General features: G+C 49.5%; 1 protein-coding gene across 7 annotated transcripts in view; it reads left to right on the top strand.

Moving 5' to 3' along the window:
* The window catches only part of Vwa5b1 (von Willebrand factor A domain containing 5B1), a 67,557-nt gene that overhangs the window by 12,260 nt on the left and 32,602 nt on the right, over positions 1-22,695 (top strand). For 3 of the 7 annotated variants that reach the window (XM_006239199.5, XM_039110066.2, XM_039110067.2), the window contains exons 1-7: positions 53-205; positions 11,690-11,851; positions 13,756-13,899; positions 15,641-15,896; positions 18,069-18,214; positions 19,317-19,448; positions 20,039-20,163. In XM_006239199.5, coding sequence (XP_006239261.1) covers positions 11,713-11,851; positions 13,756-13,899; positions 15,641-15,896; positions 18,069-18,214; positions 19,317-19,448; positions 20,039-20,163 — 942 coding nt within the window. In that variant the 5' untranslated portion in view covers positions 53-205; positions 11,690-11,712. Of the gene's footprint in view, positions 1-52; positions 206-11,559; positions 11,852-13,755; positions 13,900-15,640; positions 15,897-18,068; positions 18,215-19,316; positions 19,449-20,038; positions 20,164-22,695 lie in introns of those variants that run through there. The other 4 variants (XM_063287792.1, XM_039110065.2, XM_063287790.1 and 1 more) reach the window with 3 other exon arrangements.

The raw sequence follows: 22,695 nt of genomic DNA, 5'->3' as shown, positions 1-22,695 counted from the left end.
GGACAGTTTGAGCATGGAAGTCAGAATGTGAAAACCCTAGAGTTCTAGAAGCTTGGTACAATTGACTTAGACTCTAGGAAAACACCAATTGTGGCCCACTTTGACGGAAGGATTTGGCTCCCAGACTGTGGTTTGAGCTTGAGCTCCCTAAAGAAGAGAAAGGGATTTCTAGGGGTAACAAGAGGAATGGGACCCCAAAACTGAGGTAAGAGGGTAGGTTTGAGTCCTGACTCATGTGTTGAGTTTTGTGGTCTGTCTAGTATAAGACCAGCTAAGCCCACTTAGCCAAGGGACACCAGCCCTTTGAAGTATGATGTGGGGATGGATCTGGCCAGTTTGGGGGTGAGAGACTTCCAGGATGCCAGGACAGAGCCAAATTGCTATGTCTGAGCCAGTAATGGGTTAAGTTGCTAGCAATGGAATAGATTTCATTGACAACGGAGATCCCGGTTGGAGATCTAAATTTCAGCGAAGATCCATGGGAACTTCCCTACTCTAAAGGTGTGAGGAAAGCTAAGACTCAGAGCGTTAACTCAAATACTCAAGGAACACATCTCCAGAATAGCAGAGCCATTGGGCCTATGACTCTGTTTGTGGCTCTCTCGGCTCTAACCTTAAACAGGGCTCCAGTGTTGCTCTAAACAAGCCTAGCCACGGCAAGGCACATTCCTGTCTTTGTGCTTGCTATTTTTCCTTTTGAGGCAGTGGTAGGAGTCAAACAAAGGTGACTTCTGGGCAAGTGCTCTACCAATATGCTATATCCATAGCCCGTTCTAAATCTCTTTTTAAAATGCCAAACTCCCCCTAGCAAGGGAGTGTGGACATCCCCGAGCCTCAGAAACCCTGATGTAGGTACCCGCCATCCTGCCTGTAGCAGCTGGAGATGCAGTCTCCAGGAGTCTTCTGTCTGCCCCCATTCTGTTCCTGTTGCTTCTCCCGTACTCAGTATAGACTGAGAAAAAGCCCAGGACAGAAACAATGGAATATGAAAAGGGAACTGATTCCCATCGAAGTTGACCTCTGGTGAACTGTGACCTACTAGGATTGAACTTGTAAAGTGAACCGTAATGATGTCAGTTGGCCTAGAGGACCTTTAAGGCAACCCTCTGAGAGATCTTTCTCTGAACCGAGTCTGATAGAGGACACTGGGACAGAAGCAAAGATGTCACAGTAATGCTTTCAAAGAAGTCATCAGGGTTGGGGATTTAGCTCAGTGGTAGAGCGCTTGCCTAGCAAGCGCAAGGCCCTGGGTTCAGTCCCCAGCTCCGGAAAAAAAAAAACAAAAAAACAAAAAAACAAAGAAGTCATCAACTTGTACATGATAGATAGATGGCTGTAGTGCCTTGGAATGTGGGATGTGATATACAATAATACATGGGATATGGAAACCATGGAGAGATAACATCAGAAGGACAAGAGTGTCCAGAGAGACTTCCTGGGGCTGGAGAGATGGCATAGACAGTAGAGCGTTTGCCATGTAATCAGGAAGACCTGGTTTTGGTTACTGGAACCCATGTGTGGTGGTTTGAATAGTCTTGGCCCATGGGAAGTGGCACTGGTAGGAGGTGTGGCCTCATTCAAGGAAGCATGTCACTGTGTAGGTGAGCTTTGAGGGCTCCTAGTGCTCAAGCTCTGCCTAGTGCGGGAGAGAGCCTTCTCCTGGATGCCTGAAGGAGATAGTCCTCTCCTGGCTGCCTTCAGATCAAGATGTAGAACTCTTGACTCCTCCAGCACCATATCTGCCTGCATGCTGCCCTGAGGATAACGGACTGAACCTCTGAAACTGTAAGCCAGCCCTAACTAAATATTTGTCTTTTTATAAGAGTTGCCTTGGTCATGGTGTCTCTTCACAGCAATGAAACCCTAACTAAGAAGCTGGTACCAAGGGACTGCCGTGATAGGCCTGACCATGTTTTTGTCTGGAGAAATGTAGATTTGAAGACTTTGGATTTGGAAAGAAATGGGATGCTTTAAGTGGGGCTTAGTGGGCCATCCTAGGAGGAATATGGAAGAAGTTGGTGCTGTGTGTCATTTAAACTCTGGGGGTCTGGCTCAAGGGGTGTAGAGGAGAAGAATTTTAGTAGGTTGCCTAGGGATCTTTTTTGGTTCTTTTTTTTTTTTTTTCGGAGCTAGGGACCGAACCCAGGACCTTGCGCTTCCTAGGCAAGCGCTCTACCACTGAGCTAAATCCCCAACCCTTACTTTTTTTTTCTTTTTTGGTTACCTAGGGATCTTTCTTGTGATATTTTACTTTTTTTTTTTTTCTTTTTTCTGGAGCTGGGGACCGAACTCGGGGCCTTGCGCTTGCTAGGCAAGCGCTCTACCACTCCCAACCCCTCTTGTGATATTTTGATGAAGAATTTGACTCCTTTTTTGTCCTTGTCTGACAAGTCCGTTTGAGTATTAGGTAAAGAGATTTAGATTATCGCATTAGCAAAGGAAGTCTCAAAAACACCTAGTGTAGACTTTGTCCTGTGGTCCACTCCTATGGGAAGCATTTTGATCAAGTATAGCAAGCTTAGAAGGGAAGAATACAAAACATATGGTTCAAAGAGTAAAGGGGCACCAGGAAGTAGAATGAAGCTAAAGCTTGTGCTCAAGGATATTAAATGGGATTAAGGGAATGGTGACTTCAGGGCAAGATCCCACCCAGCCAAGCTCATTGTTTGTACATTTGCAGTTGAACAAGGGAGAGTTATATCATGTTAGGCATCATTATGACCTGGTTACTGCTTTCATTTAGACATAAGAAGATAATGATTATGTGTCAAATTGACAAAGGATGGATCGTGATAGGTAGTCTCCGCTGTCAACTTGACTGTATCTGAAGCAAACTATAACCCTGAACGTATAAAGATCTTGTGAACAGGTATAAGAAAGGCTTAAGTCCAGGCATGGTGTACATGCCTTTAATCCCAGCTCCCCAGGACACATAGGCATGTAGATCTCTGAGCTCGAGGTCAGTTTACAGAGCAAGTTCTGGGGCAGCCATGCCTAAGCAGTGAAGGATGTAATAGAACAGGGGTTCGGGGGGGGATATTCCAAAACCAGCAATCAGAACTCAGCAACTTCAGCCATATGGCTCTGACTTTAGAGTCAAGGGTAGAAGGGATTACAGGGACGATTGATGCTGGTTAGCTGGAGCTAAGAAATTAGCGGGGATTAAGAAGAGACTAGCATCACCGAGGTGAAATCTTCTGGGAAGTGTTTTCTGCAAGGACGAAGAAGCTGTGTTCCAGAGATACCCAAGGTAGTACCTCGTGCTGCAGTCGGACTTTATAGTGTGTAAGAGTCACCCAGGTGGTACTGGCTTTGAAGGCATGAAGGGGTCATGGGGAGCAGCTGAGGCTTGGTCCTATAAGAGACCAGAAAAGGTACAGCCTCAGTTGCAGTTAACAGCCCAGGACTGAAGGGACCATGCAAAAATGTTGAAGCTTGGCACCATGAAGAGAGTTTGTGAGAGACTGTGGGTGAAGCCTAGTTGCAGCAGAAGACCCCAGTGTATTGGAAATGCCAGTACCATGAGATGGTCAACAAGAACGGCAGCAGCAGTGGAGTGCAGTCAATCAGAGCCTAGAGTGCTACAGAGGGCAGAGCTGGAGAAGTGATGCAAGCCCTTTGGAGGAGCCCAGAAGATCATGAGTAGATCCCAGACATTGAAACAAGAAGCTGTAACATTGAAGTTGCCTTGGCGACCCCAAGATATTAGAGATCCCAGAGCCATGGAATATCTGTCGAGGAAAGATGCTATCAGGGAGAGGAAACAGCCCAGGAGAAAGAATTGTGTTGCAAACAACAAAGCTAAAAGGAGTTGAACATCAGACATGGAGATGTAGTGTTTGGAGTCCGCCCATCTGGTGTTTGGTCTTACTTTGGTCCAGGATTTCCTCACTATGATGTTTTAGGAAGGGTAATGTATGTCCTGTGATGTGGGATTATGTGATCTTCTTTTTGATTTTGTAGATTAGAGTTAAGAGATTGCATGAATCTCAGAAGAGACTTTGAACTTAAGACTTTTAACACTGTTGAGAATGTTATAGACTATGGAGACTTTTGAAGTGGGATTAAATGTGTTTTGCGTTATGCTATGGCTAGGTATGGCCCCCATAGAGTCATGTGTTTGAACAAGCCTATGGGGGCCAGGGAGTGGTTTGAATATTGTTGGCCCATGGGAAGTGGCACTGTTAGGAGGTGTGGCCTCATTGGAGGAAGAGCTCTCGACTCCTCCAGCACCAAGTGTGCCTGCACCAAGTCTGCCATAATGATAATGGACTGAATCTCTGGAACTGTAAGCCAGCCCCAATTAAATGTTTGCCTTTAAAAGAGTTGCCTTGGTCATGGTATCTCTTCACAGCAGTGGAACCCTAACTAAGACACCATGTAAGACAATGTTCAAGCACCACGATGTGTATTTGTAGTCACAGTGTTTAGGGATTCAGACAAGCAGTCCCTGGGGCTTGCTGGCCAGCTAGCCTAGTCAAATTGATAAGTTTCAGGTAACAGTAGAAAGTGTCTTCGAAACAATATCTGTGGTTGGCGCTGGCCAACCATATTCCATATAGACACACACAAACACACACACTATACAGATATACACACAAACATATACACACATACCCATACTCCATACAGATACACACACATATGCATGTGCACACACACACACACACTTCTTACAAATACACACACGTGTACACATTCCATACATCTGTATGCACACTCCACATAATAAACACACATACACACTCCATATGCAGACACACATTCCACACACATGTACCCTTCATATAGACTCACATATTCCACATAACACACACATTCCATACAGAAACACAAATACAAGCAGACATACACATGCATAGTCCACACACACACACACACACACACACACACATTCCCTACAGACATACACACACATGCACACAAACTCCACACAGATGCATACACATACAAACCCACACCTATACACACACTTCACACACTGCAACATGAAGGCTTCATGGGATGGGATATGGCTTGCATGATGAACAGAGAAGGGCAGAGAAGGTGGCAGCCATTATTCCAGAAAATGGCTCCAGGGTAGAAAAAAACCAAACCAGCCTGTTGGGGCTTTAGTGAGATCAGGATGTCTAGAGGACGGTGGATGTACGGGAGCTGACACTGGTCAGAGTTAGTGACTCGTGGGGAAAGTCCTGAAGAATGTACAAGGCTTTTGGCTTGCCCCGTTTGGACAAAAGCAAGAGGCCAATTCAGGAGACATGGAGGTGTGTGCACATGTGTGCATGTGTGCATATGTGCATGTGTGCACACTCAACATGTGTGCCGATGAAGAGGATCCAAAAGAAAACAGGCTTGGATTGAAGGACCACACAGAACCGTGGTTAGCAACCTGTGAGTCAGGACCCCTCTGGGAGTTAAATGACTTTTATAGGAATCATATATCAGACATCCTGCATATCAGATATTTACAGTAGCAAAATTACAGTTATGCAGTAGTAACAGAAATAATTTTACGGTTGGGAGTCCTCACAACGTGAGGATCTGTATCAAAGGGTCACAGTACTAGGAAAGTTGAGAATGCTGTCTTAGGAGGTGATGGAGGGACCACAATAAAGCAACAGGTTTAGGTAGAGGTAGAGACGAGAGGACACTTAGAGGAAAGTTTAATGCAGAAAGCAGTGTATCTTTGTGGTTAAGGACACGAACTCCACGGTCCAGCCGCTTGGGTCCAACTCCAGATCTTGAACAAGCCCCTCACTTCTCTGGGCTGTGGTATTTTGTCTGTTAAGAGGGACAGAAGGGGGCTTGCGAAGTGTCTCAGGGAGCGAAAGGCGCTTGCTACCAAACCTGACTGTCCTGAGTCCCTGGTGCCCACATGGTGGGAGGAGAGATTCAACTCCCTCCTGTTGCTCTTTGACTTTCGTGGGCATGCGCACACACGGTAAAAAAAAAAAAACATCATAAACGATTTTAAGGAAAGGTAGGGAGAGTAGCTGCCTCTGAGACTTGCCAAATTACATGTTCAAGGCACTTGGAGTGGGTTTCATCCATTCACCAAGCATCTGCTGTGTACGGACATTGTTCTCTAGGCAACGGATAAAGTCTTAAACAAGTTAAAACAAAACCCCACCCTGGTAGAATTATACTTGAGAGGAGCTCAGAAACACATTAAACAGAGAGGAGGGCAGAGACACATTATACAAGATAAACAAAATAACATATTTGAGCAGGTGTGGGAATTAAGAAAGAAACACAGCAGGGGAGTCTGGAAAGCTGTGAGTTGTAACAGGCCAAGCAGTCACCAGTGGGGGGTGAGAGCAGAAATGGAGGCAAAGCGAGAAAGAAGCAAAGGATGCTGGGTCAAGATAAAATGCAGGAGCAGATGTGCTGTGCTTGTCCCCCAGAGATGTTAATGGAGCCAGGATGACGCAGGATTTGGAGAGAGAGGCTCTGAGTCCGGGGCCACAGAATGTGTCACTGGGACCTTGGACTCAGCAAGCATTAGAAAGGCATAGCCAAAAGGTACCAGGGCTCCCTTGGAGAGATTTTTCAGGCACAAGAGTGGTGTCCCCAGAGTAGTATGAAGGGCCAGGAAATGCATCTGTCTTCCCCAACACTGAGGAACCAGCCAAGGAGTTTGTGGCCCGTCCTGCTGAGATTGCAGGTTATGTACATCCTAACCCAGGAGGCAGAGCCCCGGGAGCTAAATGGGATGCAGGGCCTGGTTATGGCATTGTGTGAGACTCAGTGAGATGGGGCGTGGCCAGGGGCTGGTCCAGGGTCTTAGACTGACCTAGACTAACCAAGCATCCTCTAAGAAATGATGGTCTGTGGCCAGAGAGTGGGGCCTTGCTACAGGATAAATGAGACGTTTGGGGACTCGGTGACACACACAAGAATGGAGCCCAATGACTTCAGCCTCAAGGGTTCCTCAGAGAAGTCGCGGGGGGAATCTGGTGACTACTTGTCTCCCTCAGGAAGACCAGTGGCCATCTTGGTGCAGTGATTCTGAATGAATTCATAACGAATACTTCCTCACTGCCTTATCTGGGCAAGGCTGGTTCAAGGGGTTTGGGATTTGGCGATGGGACTATCAGGTTCTGCCTCTACTCTGTGGAGGGGAAAGAGATACCAAGGGGTAGACAGAGCAAACATTTATCTGTGTCTGCTGGTGAGATTGCTACAGAAAGCACAAAGAGAAGGTCAGGTGGGTCCTGCAGAGAAAGACGGGGGAAGGGGTTGCGAGATTGAACGAAGCGTGCAAAGCGGTCCTCTCTGAATGTGTGCCTGCAAAGGCCCAAAGTGAGAGGTATCCATGTAGGAGTCTAAGGGAAGGATATTCCTAGGTGTGGGAACGGCTAATGCACAGGATAACCAGAGAGAGGAAACCACAGGAGAGTCAAAGGAGAAGCAGTCAGCAGGGCCTTAAGATCCTCAGCGCAAGCCCATGGTAGTCACATGACTAGATCCTTACCTTCAACGCATTTTTCTGACTGCTCCCTTGAAAATAGACTCTAGGGAAGCACGGGGTGCCAGCTGTGGAGGTGACGAGAACAGGTCAGATTCCAGATGCTCCGTCTTACCGTCTGTCTCTTGCACTAGTCACCATAGTCACACCTGCCTTGTTTCCCCGCCACAGAAACCCAGCACCAAGTGTCCTTTATTGTGTTTGGGGACAGCTGATATTTATTCATTCGTTTTCCTTCATAAATATTTGTTCAGCCAAACATAAATACAAATAATATCCCGGCCAGGCAGAAGGTCATCATCTGAGATTCAGAATTTCTAAGCTCCTAGAGGCCAGTGTTGATGTTCTAGAAAGAAAACCACACAGAACTGATGGAGGGATCTTATCCAGCATTTCACCAGCGACACTGGGTCTAGCATCCCAGACTAGTCCTCTCCTCTCTCTCTCTCTCTCTCTCTCTCTCTTTCTCTCTCTCTCTCTCTCTCAGAACATAAAATGGCAGGCAAATGATAACTCAGAACATCCCTTCTCTGACCACACCCTCCTTCCTGCCTTCCCCGGGGCCTCTGCTGTAGGAGCCTGTTTGGTTTTAATTGGTTGATTGGTGGATTGTCTTGAGATGAGGCCTCACAAGCCCTAGCTGGCCTAGAACTTTCTGTGTTGGTCAAGCTGGTCTTGTCCTCACAGAAGCCATGAGTACTTGTGTAAAGCCAGTTTCCTCCTTTCTATTTTGGTTAGAACCAATGCTTGAGAAAGGATGCTGACCACTTTGGGGGTGGGTTTTCTCCTACCAAAAATTAACCTAATCAAGATAATCCCTCAAACTATCACACCCTGGCGTACTGAACACCCAGCCCATACTAGATCCCATCCTCAAACCAGGCTGTGGTCTCTCCCACATGGGCCTGGAGATGTGTGGGTGGCTTTGTCCCTAATCATCAGCATTTCCTACAGCCCACTGCCCACTGGAGGCCCAGGTTGGGGAAGGAGCTAGAAGAAAGGACATAAAACTCTAACACACACACACACATACACACACTCACACACACATACACATACATACATATACATGCACATGCATACACACAAACACACACATACACATACATACATATACATGCACATGCATACACACAAACACACACATACACACGCATACACACATATACATATACATACACACATACATACACATACACACATACATACACATACATATACATATACATAAACACCCATACATATACAAACACACACACACACACACACGGCTCCTTCTAGAAGAATCTCAGACTCGGCATTTATTATGACACTTTCTAATGCCACCAAGCTCCTTTCTGGGACCAGACAAGTCCCTTTCCCAGCCTCAGTGTCCTGTCAGCAAAAGGTCAACGCCTTATGAGTGTTGCGAAGAATTATCAAGACAATCTATGTGCCTGGTGCATTGCAGCACCTAATAAACTCTCACTGTCCCTTGCTATGTCTCCTTGACTTCCGGTTTTCTCTGTTACAAGATTATAAACTTCTTATCTCTGTCTTATCATCATCTCCTCAGAGGCGAATAGGGGACCTGGAACATAGTAAGTGTTTATCAATGCTGGAAAACATATGAATTACAGTCCATAAGGCTTAAAGTCTACCTCTCCTGGGAGGTTCTTTTTAAAACATATCTATTTCTTTCAAGATAAAATGTATCTATTTCTTTCAAGCTTTCGCACATGTGTGCACTGTTGAACGCTGCATTATCTCTCTTCCTCTCCGTGGTCTCCTTTGACAGTTTTGCTCCCCCTTTTCTCGGTACATGAGTATATGCACACAGCATTGCACATAAAATCTGGGAACCCCAGGTGGGAGAAGACACGGCGTCTGTCTTCCTGTGACTGGCTTAATTTATCTAATGTCATCAGCAATGGCTGCCTCCGTTTTCCTTCAAGTGACTTGGTCCTTCTTGATGAATTTTAAATCTTCCACTGAGCTATACACCACACGTTCCAGATGACAGCCATTCTGACAGGAGGGATGGACACCGCCCCACGTCATTTTGACTTGCATTTTCCTGGTGGAGTTGAACATTTTAAAAACGTCTTTGGCCATTCCTATTTCACCTTTTGGGAACTGTTTATTTCCTTAAGCCGCTTGTCAACTGGGTCATTTTATTTCTGGTTGTTTAGTTTTGAATTGTGCATAGTCTAACCCTTTCTATCAAATGGACAGATTTCCCCCTCCCCCTTTTTGACCATTCCTTCACACAATAGTTTCCTTTGCTGTACTAATCTCCTGGCATCCCAATTGCCAGTTGTGGGCAAGCATTGACTGGGTCTTTTTCGAGTCAGTCTGGCTGCTGTTAGCAGTATCCTCCATCCACACCCACTCTCTGGGTGTGAGGCAGAGGGCTGAACCGGGTGCCCTTGCTACACTATATCCCTGAATAGACTTAAGTCCAAGTTCCCTGCACATCTGGTCCTGTCTGCGTCCCCCCACCCCACCCCTACCCCCACATTCTGAACAGTATTGAAACTGGAAGAGAATGAGGAAAGAGAGTTGCAGAGAGCAGGGCGGGGGGGGGGGGTGTAGGATGTGTCTCACTCAGGAAATGAAGTCTGTCATCTTTGCCTCCTGAGAGAGGCCAGCCTCTGCTCTGGCCACCAAGACCCAAGACAAAACACTGGAACCGGCAGTGCACTCCCAGCTCCGGTTGGCAGTCAGCCTGTCAGAAGATAAGCCCAGTTGAGAGCTGTCTGGACTCTAGCCACAGGGGAGAACATAATTAAAAAGATGACACTGGACTGGTGCGGGGATAGAGGAGACGAGGGGTGGGGGGTGGGGGCACCTGACAATCTCACTGGGGACACAGACAGGACCAAGATGGAAACACAACCTTCCCTAAGAAAGGGCGGAGTAATCAGATCTCGTCAAATAGCCTTGCAAACAGGGGGCGAAAGGTCACCAGCCGTGGAAGCTTTGACTGACTCAGAGAGAGAAAACCCAGAGAGGCCCCGGGACTCCAAGGTGTAGCCTGCTCTTGGCCTCACACCTGGCTGCTTGGGAGGTCCTCAGAGTCGAGCCAGAGCTCCATTCACTGTCCAGAAGGCTCAGCACTCCGAACGCCTGTGTGTGGAAAGAATGAAACCAGTTGTTACTCTTTTCTTTCAGTTGCCACTGGGAGGCCAAGCAAGAACAAATTAGGTCCTACCTGTATCCAAGTACAGAGCCCAGTTTTTAAAACGTCCTCACAGAACTTAACAGGCTTTACTGAACTGATAGAAATAAAACATAGGAGAGAAGATGGGGTGACTACTCTTCCAGAGGTCCTGAGTTCAATTCCCAGCAACCACAGGGTGGCTCACAACCATCCGTAATGGGATCTGATGCCCTCTTCTGGTGTGTCGGAAGATAGCGACAATGTACTCACATTAAAAAAAAAAAAGACGGGAGTGGGGGTCTTCCAGGCAGTGTGGCAAATGCAGGGGTGTGGATGGGGAGCTGCAGAGACCAACCGAGCATGTTTGAACTACACTTGGGCAAGGCAAGGAATGGGCCCTAGGCTGAAAGGCGCCTGCTTCAGCCAGGAAAAGTATATTTGTCTCCAGTAAGAGCTAAGGTTCGGGGACATGGTACCTTGGGTCCTAGGTGCTGGTGATAGAGAAGGAAGGCAGGGAATAGACTCAAGGGTTGAACCCAGAGAAGTCCTGTCCTAGCCATGTTGTGAGGCTGTGGGGGTGGCAAGAAAGACACACCCAGAAGGAAGGCAGCTTCCTGATTTTGGTGTCTTTGGTGACTTAGACCCCTCATAATTAAGTGTTGACTGTAGTGAGCTGGTCCTCTGCAACCAGAGGAAAGGGACTTGGAGACCCATCCCAATGCCTTCATTTGGCAGAGAGAAACGTGATGCTCAGAGAACGAAGGATTTACAGGGATGGGGTGAGAACTGAGTCCCTCATTCCCACCCAAGCACAGCCCATGGGGGTGGAGGACAAGAAAGTCTCCAGTGTTTGATCAGACATTTCCACACTGGGTGAATGCCAGAAGGCTTCATAGCTTTTCCTACCTGTGGCATGAAATGTCAAGTGACCATGTCCCCTTCTCTCAAGACACTTTAACGCTGAAGTGCCAAGGCGAGGAAGAACGTGAAGTTCCAGTTTTGAAGGCATTCAAATGAGAAATTTAGGCTTGGGAGGTCATGGGCCTCTCCTCAGCACCTGACCGTCCTGTGTCTCGCAGACTCTGAGCTGAGCAGCCCCAGAATGCCTGGCCTGTTGAACTGCTTCACGGGGGCAGCCCTGCCTCTCACCGCGTCTGACGTCACCTCCTACGTCAGCGGCTATGCCCTGGGCCTCACGGCCTCCCTTACCTATGGCAACCTGGAGGCTCAGCCCTTCCAAGGTAAGAACCTGTGTGGATTTCCTGGGCAATTCTTCTCTACGCTGAGCCCCGTCCCATGCTTTACTAGCTGGCTGACACGGGGCGAGTGCGTGACCTCTCTGTGCCTGCTTCCGCATCTATAGAGTGGCATTTCCAGGTCTGCCCCACAGGTGTGAAAGCGAAGGAGGGATGGAAACAAGAAGAATGGAGATTTGAGCGGAGGTGTGGTTTCGCGGGGGCGAGGGGGGTAGAGGAAGTAGCCATGTCTAAAGATGTGCTGCACTGACCGGAGATGGAGCTGTGACTCATCACTGGGGGGGTTGTCAGGGTAAAGACACGGATGGCCGCCACACACCTCTCCTTCCCCAAGTAAGGGAAAGCCAGGGGTTAACTCTCCCAAACCTTTTTTTTTTTTTTTTTTTTTTTTTTTGCTTGCTTTCTTATTTGATTGCTTGGTTGGAGTTTTTCGTTGGTTGGTTGGTTTTGTTTCGTAGACAGTGTATTATTATATAGCTTTATATAGCTCTACAGCTCTGGTTCTCCCTATGTAGTCCTAGCTGTCCACAAACTCTCAGCAATCCTCCTGCCTCACCTCCTAAGTGCTGGGATTACAGGCGTATGCCACCACATCCCACCAGGATTCCCTTCTTGGAGTCTCCTAATGGTTAACCCATTCTCCCTGTCCCTGTCCCCAAACTCTGCCATCACTTCAGTGCTGCCCTGGGGACCAACACTGTCTGAAAGGGACCCACAGGGGAACTTTATTCTCCTCAGGGATTTGGGTGAACAATTGGCCTCCCTCTTCTGTTTGAGGGAGCCTAGAGTTAGAGACTGAAAAACAGAGCCTACCTTGGCTCTGAAGACGAAGTTACCGAGATGCTCAGAGACAGCCCCTCAGCTTTGCGCTCACAGGAGGGACAAGTGTTCCCATTTTACAGATAAGGAAACTGAGTCTCTGGAGGACAGGAAGTCAGGGTTTGTGGAGGTCTCACCCTGGTCCCAGCACCGTGCAGTTTCCATATCTGAAGGAAATGACTTGGGACTTTCAAACAGAGCATCACTTAGGATCTGAAGAGAAACGCAGAATCCCAGGCTCCGTCCCAAATGAGTTCAAATCCAAATACAGGCAAGACCTCCAAGTGGCTAGCACACACGTCATGCTGAAGAAGTTCAGCTCTAAAAGAGATACCCGGACCTGTTGATGCATGCTTGTAATCTCAGCTACTCCAGAGGCTAAGACAGAAGGGTTGAAAATTCAAGGTCTAGGAGGGCCATGTAGCAAGTTCAAGGCTAGCCTGGGCAACTTAGTGAGAGCCTGTCTCAAAATTAAAACTAACCAAGAGGGGTGAGAATTTAAATCAGTGGCAGAGCTCTAGTTTAGCTTGTGAGAGGCCCTGGGATCAACCTGTAGCACCACAGAGGACAAACTGGATATGAAATGTGTGGCACCCGTGTGGTGGGGGACATAGCTTAATAAACAGCACCGTGAGACTTGCTATGGTTGCCTCATTTGTAGATGGGGTTACTAAAGGCTTAGAGATGAATGCCCTGTCCAATGTAGCAGAGTTGGGGAACAAGAAAGGGCTGGATTTGAACCCTTCTCTAGCCTTTCCACAGTCCCACCCTTTGTTGGTGCCAGTGGCAAACCAGTGGCCATGAATCAAATTCGCCACCCAGATATTTACTATTAGGGCCTAGACACAGCCTACGTGACAGCTGCAGTTTTTATTTTCCTTGAAAACCAGACTTTCGGGCCCCAGCAAGAGTAAGGACTGGTGGAAACTGGACACAGCTGCCCTCTGCTGCCCATCCCCAGCCCAGCTCTGCTCTGTCCCCTCAGGGGCAGTAAGTACAACCCACCTAGCAGGCCCAAGGCCTGTAGGATGGCGCTGAGCACTCCTTGATGCCGGGCCCTTCTCCATCAGGTCTCTTCGTGTATCCGACGGATGAGTGCACCACAGTGGTTGGTTTCGAAGCCGTCATTGCTGACCGAGTTGTGACCATACAGCTCAGAGACAAAGCCAAGCTGGACAGAAGCTACTTGGATGTCCAATCCGCCACTGTCACAGGTAAGACCTCAGGACCATTGTCGAAGCTGGCCTAGTTGGAGGTCACCTGAGCTAGAGAGCCTCAGGCACAAGGCAGCATGGGACGTGTTAGCGAGTGCTGAACAACAGCCAGGGATCCTGAGGTAGAATTGCATGACCTTGAGCCGATTGTGAGCTTCTGCACACCTCAGCTTCCTGGTCTCTAAAGCAGCCCACTGTTCTTCAGGGTGTGACGAGGATTAGAAAGGGGCAAGTTACGGCTCATTCTGTCTCAGAGGCTGTGTGGAGTGAGTCCCACCAGGGGCTGCTTCCGATCCTGCTTTTCACAAATGGTATGATCTTGGATAAGACGTAAATCGTGTCTGAGGACTGGGGAGATGGCCCGACAGTAAGAGAGCTTGCTGCACAGCGTGAAGACCTGAGTTCAGTCTTCACACCCAAATCAAAAGTTGGGTGTGGTCGTCTCCACCTATGACCCCAGCACTGGAGGGGGCGGAGACAGAGTATCCCTGGAGTTTGCTGATTAACCAGTTTAGCCCAAAATCCTCAGGCTCCAAGTTCAGTGAGAGACCCTTCGTCTAGAGAATAGTAGAGAGCTGGGTGTGGTGGCACACGCCTTGGATCCCAGCACTTGGGAGCCAGAGGTAGGTGGATCTCTGAGTTTGAGGCCAGCTTGGTCTTCAGACTGAGTTCCAGGACAGCCAGAAACCCTGTCTTGAAAAGAGAGAGAGAGAGAGAGAGAGACAGAGACAGAGACAGAGACAGAGACAGAGACAGAGAGAAAGAGGCAGACAGAGAGACAGAGAGAGACAGAGAGAGAGACAGACACAGACAGAGACAGAGAGAGACAGAGACAGAGAGAGAGAGAATGTAACAGAGGAAGTCACCCAGCATCCCCTCTGGCTTTGCACTCCGGGTGCCTGCACCTGTGTACAAACACACACACACACACACACACACACACACACACACATCTGTAAAATGGAATAAACAATCAGACCTGCCCGAGCTTAAAATGGCGCATACCAAGAACTTAAGCCACAGTAAGTTCTGGAAGCATAGCTAATGATTCCTGCTAGCGAGGAAACGCAGGCTCAGAAAGAGACAGTAGCAGACTGAAAGCCGCACAGCATGTTAATGGCTTGGTCTGTACCAAGTAGGATGTGATGTAAGCACATGACGTAATCAGATCATTGGCTGTTCTGGATCCAAATGAGGCTGGAGATGTTAGCGTGAGCATCCAGACACGCACTGGTTTGTTTGTCTTTTTTAATCGACACTGAGAATGGTACCTTCTGATGTGTCTGTTGTGAAAGGCCCTGATGACATTAGAGGGGGGGAAGGGAATCTGACTGGGCACCCAGGAGGATCTCATGGGGTGGTGGTAGTTGATGGGTGGGTAGGACTAGCCCAATGGGACTTGGAGAAATGAGCCTTTTGGATGAAAATGAAGTTCATCAGCAGAATTGGGAGTGCTTCAGCCGGGGTCTGGGTGGGGTTTTCGGGGTGATCCTCCTGGTGGGGGTGCTCTGTGGTTCTGAGTTTCCTGATGGAAATCCACAACCTCCAGTCAGACTCATGGGGGTGCAGATCCAAGCCGGTGAGCTAATAACTGGCTGGGCAGATTAAGCAAGGCAACCTTCCATACGGGGCCTCAGTTTCCCCATCAGCAAAAGGAGGCTGCTCAAAGCTACCCCACATCCAGTTTAGAGGGGCTCAGAGATAAGGTCTGAACAGCACCTGAAGCCAATCTGGCACTTAGGGAACCTTCCAGAAGAGGAGATTCCCATCACACCGGGAAAGGTGACCTTGGATGAGGATCTGGAGCGGATTCTGTTCGTGGTCAACCTGGGGACCATTGCTCCCATGGAAAATGTCACCATCTTCATCAGTACCTCCTCGGAACTCCCCACGCTACCCAGCGGGGCCGTGAGGGTCCTTCTGCCGGCCATCTGTGCCCCGACCGTGCACCCATTCTGCGCCCACAGGTTTGGCTCCTCCAGACAACAGCCACGAGGGTAAGGAGGCTCTACCCAGATCAGGACCTGGTCGGGGCAGCAAGGAGGAGACAGGGAGGGGCAGGGGAAGCTTTCGGGCCCTCTTTCAGAGTTCCAGAAAAATCTCTCTGTAAAGCTTCATCTTGGTACTGACAGAAGTACAAGGTTTTGGAATCCCCAAGGGTTAATTTTCAATGCACTTAAGAGGGATTTTTCTTTCTGACTCCTTACTGTGTGGTAAGCCCTACAACAGAGTGTTAAGGAGAAGGAAGGGATAATACAGCTTGGTTGTTGCTGTTTAGAAACTTGGGGGGGCGGGGAGGCAGGCTTGGTGGCCTTCACCTTTAATCTCAGTACTCAGGAGGCAGAGGCAGGCGGATGGGTCCTGGTGAGTTCAAGGCCAGCTTGGTCTGCGCTGTGAGTTCACCAACAGCCAGAGCTACACAGCAGACACTCTGCCTCAAAACCAGCAACGAAAGTTGAAGAGCTCATATCATCATGCAACAGTCACGTGATTTCTTATGCATGCGCTTGGACACATGACTAGTTGTGGAAAAACTGTGGCTGGGGAGAACTCCTCTGGGCTAAGAGGATGAAGAAGGGGTCCCAACCTGGGTATCCAGAGACCAGGTTAGGCTTCACCGACATCTTGACAGTGAGGATGGGGTCCCTAGGGAAGAGCTGACTGGAGCAACAGGTAACAGGCTGCAAGGCCAGGAGAGCAGGGCAGAAGGAGTGGGACTGCTGCTTTATCTAGAAGAGACTAAGATTCTTGAGAATCTGTAACACACACACACACACACACACACACACACCAGTTACGTTCTTCTTCCTCCTTCTGCCTCCTCCTCCCCCATCCTCCTCTTCTTCCTCCTTCTCTTCCCCCTCCTCCTCTTCTTCCTCTTCTTCCCCCTCCTCCTCTTCCTCTTCCTCCTCTTCCCCTTCCTCCTCCTTTCTCCTCCTTTGCTCTTCCCCCCTCATCCTTTCTCCTTTTTTTCCCCTCCTCTCTCCACATCCCCTCTCCTCCTCCCCCTCTTCCTCCTGAGCTGTTGCGGATGGAGCCCAGACCTTTACACTTGCTGTACAAATGCTCTGATGCTGGGGAAGCTATGGAGGTGCCACCCAGAAGCAGGTGGCAAAGCAGAGCTGGGCGGGTATCACCAGCCCGTGTGCCAGTTTGCAAGCACTGCCCATAGGGCTACAGTGTGGGCTTAAAAGGCAGAACCTCACTGGGACACTCTGGAGTGTAGTAGACCAGAGAGCCCTAGTGAACTAGCCCTTTATTCCAGCTGGCAGAGGTGACAGCCAGGCTCTTGAGAATCTGTATCACACACACACACACACACACACACACACACACACACCACCCAGGACCCTCTCAGCTACCCATTCAGACACAGGGAAAATTAGACAGCCAGCCGATGCGATGTTTGCTGGGCCATAGGAAGGAGAGGACTCCTGTTCACTACAGGGAAGTAGGAATTGGCCCACAGACCAGGAGAGCAGTTTGACTGTGCTCATCATGGGCTGCCTATCCGGGGACCCAAAGAAGTGTTCCTTATGCAGCCAAAGGAGACACAGCAAGTGTTTTAGGAGACACAACAAGTGAGTTAGCGGTGGTGTTTGTGAATGTAGGGGGAAGGGAACACATGGCAATGGATGACCCCATGCGGCTCAGAGTTGACAGCAGGAACTCCCTGAGTGACAGCCATGCTGGCAGAATGGGTGAAAACCAGAATGAAGGTCACTGGGGTACATGACAGACCACTGACACAAGGCAGTGTGACACTACAAGTCACTCGTACCAGAACCAGGCAAACCAGGCAAGCTCTGCCAAATTCTAGCCCTAGGCTTTTGGGTGAGCCGCCTCTGCCTGCTGGGCCTCAAATCCTTGTGTGGGATGTTGAGCACTGGTCTCCTCCTTTTGGGTCTGTGGTGAGAACGACAAGGGTTGAGGCACTGGGTGTGAACCCATACCTGGATCTTGACTCATCCCAGGAGCTCCTCAGAGGTAGTTATAGCTTCCCTTTGTACCCAGGCCCTCCCTGGATGAATGAGGTGGCAGGGTCCTGGGGTGGGAGGGGGCAGAGCTGTTTGAGAGTTGTAGTCTTCTTATACTGGCTTGCCTCTGTCTGGGCTTCCTCTCCCTCCCCCTCCCCCTCTTCTCCTCCTCCTTCTCCATACCCTTTTCAGCAAAGACCCACACTGCTTCGGCACCCAGTCCAAGGACTCCTATAAGAGGCTGTGTCTGGCCACTCTCCTGGACACAAAGGTGACCAACCCAATGGAATATGAATTCAAATTTCAGCTGGAAATCCGCGGGCCATGTCTGCTTGCAGGTAAGAGGGAGATACCCAGGCACAGAGACAGACAAAGAAGACTGAGAGAGACAGGGCTTCAGGCCCAAAGTCACCAGAAAGATGGGGGAGGGGCGGAGCACAGGAAGACCACATAATCCAGATAGAAGTCAGAAGTCAAGCTGAACCCCACTCAGCTGTCTGGACAAGCTGCCCCAAGTGAAAGCTCTCCCCAGGACAGCTTAACTCAGTTCACCCTGTGACTTCCCTAGGAAAATATCTTCTGGATAGTGGTAGGTAGCCCAGTCTTCCTCAGAAGGCTCTAGAGTTGAGCTCTGGTTCTCACCCCATAAATATTCAAACCCCTCCCCCAAAATAGTCAAACCCCTCCCCCAAAATAGTCAAACCCCTCCCCCAAAATAGTCAAACCCCTCCCCCAAAATAGTCAAACCCCTCCCCCAAAATAGTCAAACCCCTCCCCCAAAATAGTCAAACCCCTCCCCCAAAATAGTCAAACCCCTCCCCCAAAATAGTCAAACCCCTCCCCCAAAATAGTCAAACCCCTCCCCCAAAATAGTCAAACCCCTCCCCCAAAATAGTCAAACCCCTCCCTGTAGCCTAGGTACCACCCCAAAGAGTCTGGGGTGCATCCTGCTTCTGGGACATTATAAAATTCTCTGGGTAATTCTAACGTGCAAACAGGGAAGGCTGAGAACTGTGATTGGCTGGTTCTCCTAGCCAACTTGGGTTTTCCAAGGGTACCGGGAATGGTTTCCTATCAGTGGGAGGTAATTGCAAAGCAAGATGTAACTAAAGAGCTATCTGCCCATAGAGCACTGAGCTCTTTCTTATTGCTTCTTAGCATGCGGGGTACCCCAAGAGCAAGCAACTGTCCCTGATCCCTGCTAGATCCTGTGATCAGGAAAGGAAGGACCCCTGGGCACTGTCTTCAAAGTAGTCTACGCTGAAGGAAGCTGAGGAGGGTACCAGGCTCACAGATCAACACAGAAGTCCATGTTAGGACTGCTCTGTCAATCATCCCCAGTCTCATGCTCCCCCACTCCCCCCACCCCTGCTCTGAGTTCCCTTCTCTCTTGCACTCCTAAATCCCTTCTTCCTCCCTCCTGTCTTTTGTACCACTCAGGGGTGGAGAGTCCCACTCATGAAATCCGAGCAGATGCAGCCCCATCGGCCCACTCAGCCAAAAGCATCATCATCACCTTGGCCAAAAAACATACCTTTGACCGGCCGGTGGAGATCCTTCTCCACCCCAGTGGTATGGTATCCTTCATGGAGTTCTACTGCCCTTGTGGGAAATGCTTAGTCAGTACAAGAGTTGGGGGCATGGGGGAGATGGGAGTAAGGCACCAGAGGCTTGCCCCTAGAGAAATTGTATCTATTTGTGGGGGCCAAATTCCTAGCCCCCAGGTGCCATCTACCTGGGAGATCTTGAACCCCTTAGGCTGCCTGAGGAGAAGCGCTGTGAAACTTTGTAACAATTCGCCCTCAGGGACTCATCTGTAACTTTGTAACAATTCACCCTCAGGGACTCATCTGTTGCCTCCTCAAAAACCCACAAAATGTCTGGCCCTGAAAACATTCCCCAGGCATTTGGCTTGGCCCCAGACCATTTATATAATGTGCCAATAACATAAGGGTAAACTGAGGCCTGTGGAAAGAAGGGCAGTGCTAGGCTTCCTCAGCTAAGGAGTCATCCCCTGACCCCTGCTGGTTCACAGTCAGGGATGTCACCCTCTTCTCCAATTAGGAACCCACCCCTACCCGTGAAGAAATGGCCCCTAGCTACAGCCCCTGCTGCACCCCTCACACCCAGGCGAGTGCTGAGCATTGATCTCATCTGTGCAGAGCCCCACATGCCGCATGTCCTGGTGGAGAAAGGGGACATGACCCTGGGGGAATTCTACCAGCACTTGAAGCGAAAAGCAGATTTCGTTAGAGGAACAAAGAAGGACAACATCGCTGAGCGGAAGGTGAGCCCTTGATGGCAGAGCTGGGTGGCCCTGGGAACTTGGTCTCACTGAACCATTGAGGACACTTAGCCCAAAATGGAGGACATGACTCCCCTGAGGTCACATCCTAGGCGGGTGACAGAGCCTAGAGAAGGAGTGAGAGGTGTTTCCTTCTGGGGTCCCAGACACCACACAGGGGAGGGAGTCACCCTAGCTTGTTCTTCTGCTGGGTCAGCTTCTCCTCCAAACCCCTCAATATCCCTAAGCCCAGTGGAGCTTGCAGCTAACTACAGATGCCACCTTGGCCTTATTTCTCCAGGTCACTCTGCCCCCACAGCCCCTCTGTCTGCTAAGTAAGTTCCTTGTTCTTCCTCCATCTGGGGTCCTCGCTACATGCGGGTGTCTCTTAAAAAATGGATAAAGAAAGGGCCAGGCAAGCAAGTGAAAGGTTTTCCCCTCACCTTCCCCAAGGCCAGCACAGAAGTGTGAGGAGGCACTCACTACATGGGGCACGATAGTGCTGAACACACAACCACTCATGGAGTCCCATGATCTCTTCTCCACACATGGTGCCTATCCTGAATGTCATTACAGCGCGTCTTTCTACTGACCCATTGGCTGATGAGGAGTCTGAGGTCTAGTGCCCCAGTGTTACCTCTAGAGTTAGGGCTGGGACCTTTGGGACTTACTGGTAACACTCCTGCAACAGGGCGTGGTGGGCCAGTGCAACCGTGCTTAGCTGTTCCTCACCTTCCTGCTACCTTCGATGCTACAGGGGACTGAGAAGGGAATTGTCAGGAAAAGGGGGGTGACCTAACTGCTTGTGTCAACCCCACTGTGGGACCCCAGTAGAAATTCTTGCTGGGTGAGACACAGGGGACTTGGTGTCATCGTTAAGCTAAGAGACAGACAGACAGACAGACACAGATACAGACAGACAGAGAAGGACAGAGAGACAGAAACAGAGAGAGACGGAGATGAGAGAGACAAGGCAAGACAAGGCACTTGTCTTCCGGATGAATTTGCTAGAAAGGGAAGCTGAGCTAGGTTTCAAGGATGAAGACAGGTATGGCAGTGTTGGAGGTGCCATCGAGTCCCCAGAACAAATGATGGTGTGGAGAGGGTAAACCCCACCCCCACCCGCAAGACCTAGAGATGGCGGTCCTGGCTGCCAGACCTTAAATCAATTAGCTCTGGGACCGCTGTGGCAAATGAGAATTAATTTACCACCTTGGGTTAGTTATGCAAATAGCCCTATTCTCAGCCTGTACCCTCACGAGTTCTGAGAAGGACTGCGATCAAGAGGCAGCTGCTCAGAACTGATGAGTTAGTTCATTGTAATTGGATAATGGCAGCTTGAGGAGCCCTTAGGGAATCCGGAGCCAGGCACCCACTCGTCCCCCCTAAAAGGCAAAATCAGGTTGCGGAAAGAAGCTCCCGCAGCTGACAGAAGTGGCTGTTGTGCGTTGGGCTCTGTCATTCAAAAGGAGGCCCTGAGTGGAGGGAGCATAGAATCCACAGGTGAGAAAGAAGTCCGGTCATGGCGTCCAGATGGTGAGCATCACCTAGAAAGGACGGGTGAGGAGCTGTCCACAGCTTATTTAGCGAAGAAAGGGCAGAACGTGGTGTGGAGCAGGTGGGAGGTCTAAAGAGAGACAGGAACTGAAACAAACTAACCAAACTGATGTGCATGCGCAGAGGTCAGTCACAGACACACACACACACACACACACACACACACACACACACACACACACAGAGTGGGGCAACAGTTGGAAAGAGTGAGATACATGGTCTCCTTTATTCATTCAGCAAGTGCTAAATGCCCAACAGATGCCAGGCTCTTTCCCAGCCCTGGAAAGGATACATCCCCTGCCTCAGGATTTTATCTCCTAGAACAGGAAGACCAACAAGTGAACAAGATAGGCTGGGACAGGGCTTGGTACCTTAGGAGAAATAGGACGGGGGTAATATGAAGATCGGTACCAGGCAAGTGCCAGTCTCAGGACAAGACCTAGGTAGTATATGTCCCCGGGAAGAAGAGTGGGCAGAGAGAACACAGGTGCTGGAAGTGTGAGCAGAATAGCAGGATGGGGGCTGAAACATTGAGAGCCGAGTGATGGACAGATGCCTGGGGCTTCGTAAAGTATAGCTTAGAGTATGGGGGCAGGGCAGCAGTTGCTGACCGCTGTGTGTACAGAGACGACAGGGAATTTAAATGAGGCCAGCAAGAGATGACTGTGGGGGTGTGGTAGGAGAAGAGCTCGCCCCCAACTTGGGTAGTGCCACAGGGACTGCAAATCAGATCAAGTTCAGGAATCTGCTGGGTAAGGAGTGAGAGTCTGTGCTGGAGAATGGGCTGGGAGGAGTCTGGAAGAGAGAAACATGGCAGACAACTGCTGTGACTATAGTAGACCGGGTGAGTGCTGATGCCCACAGTCGGGATGGAGAAGAGGAAGGGGAGACTGAGAAGCAGACACGGAGAGCTGTGTGGATACTGTGTGGATATAGACAGCCTCAGGTGGAGGGAGTGGGAATGGAGGAAATAGATCC

This window comes from Rattus norvegicus, chromosome 5, assembly GCF_036323735.1.
Source record: "Rattus norvegicus strain BN/NHsdMcwi chromosome 5, GRCr8, whole genome shotgun sequence".
Classification (NCBI taxonomy): Eukaryota; Metazoa; Chordata; class Mammalia; order Rodentia; family Muridae; genus Rattus; species Rattus norvegicus.
This window is presented reverse-complemented; position numbering and strand designations above follow the sequence as displayed.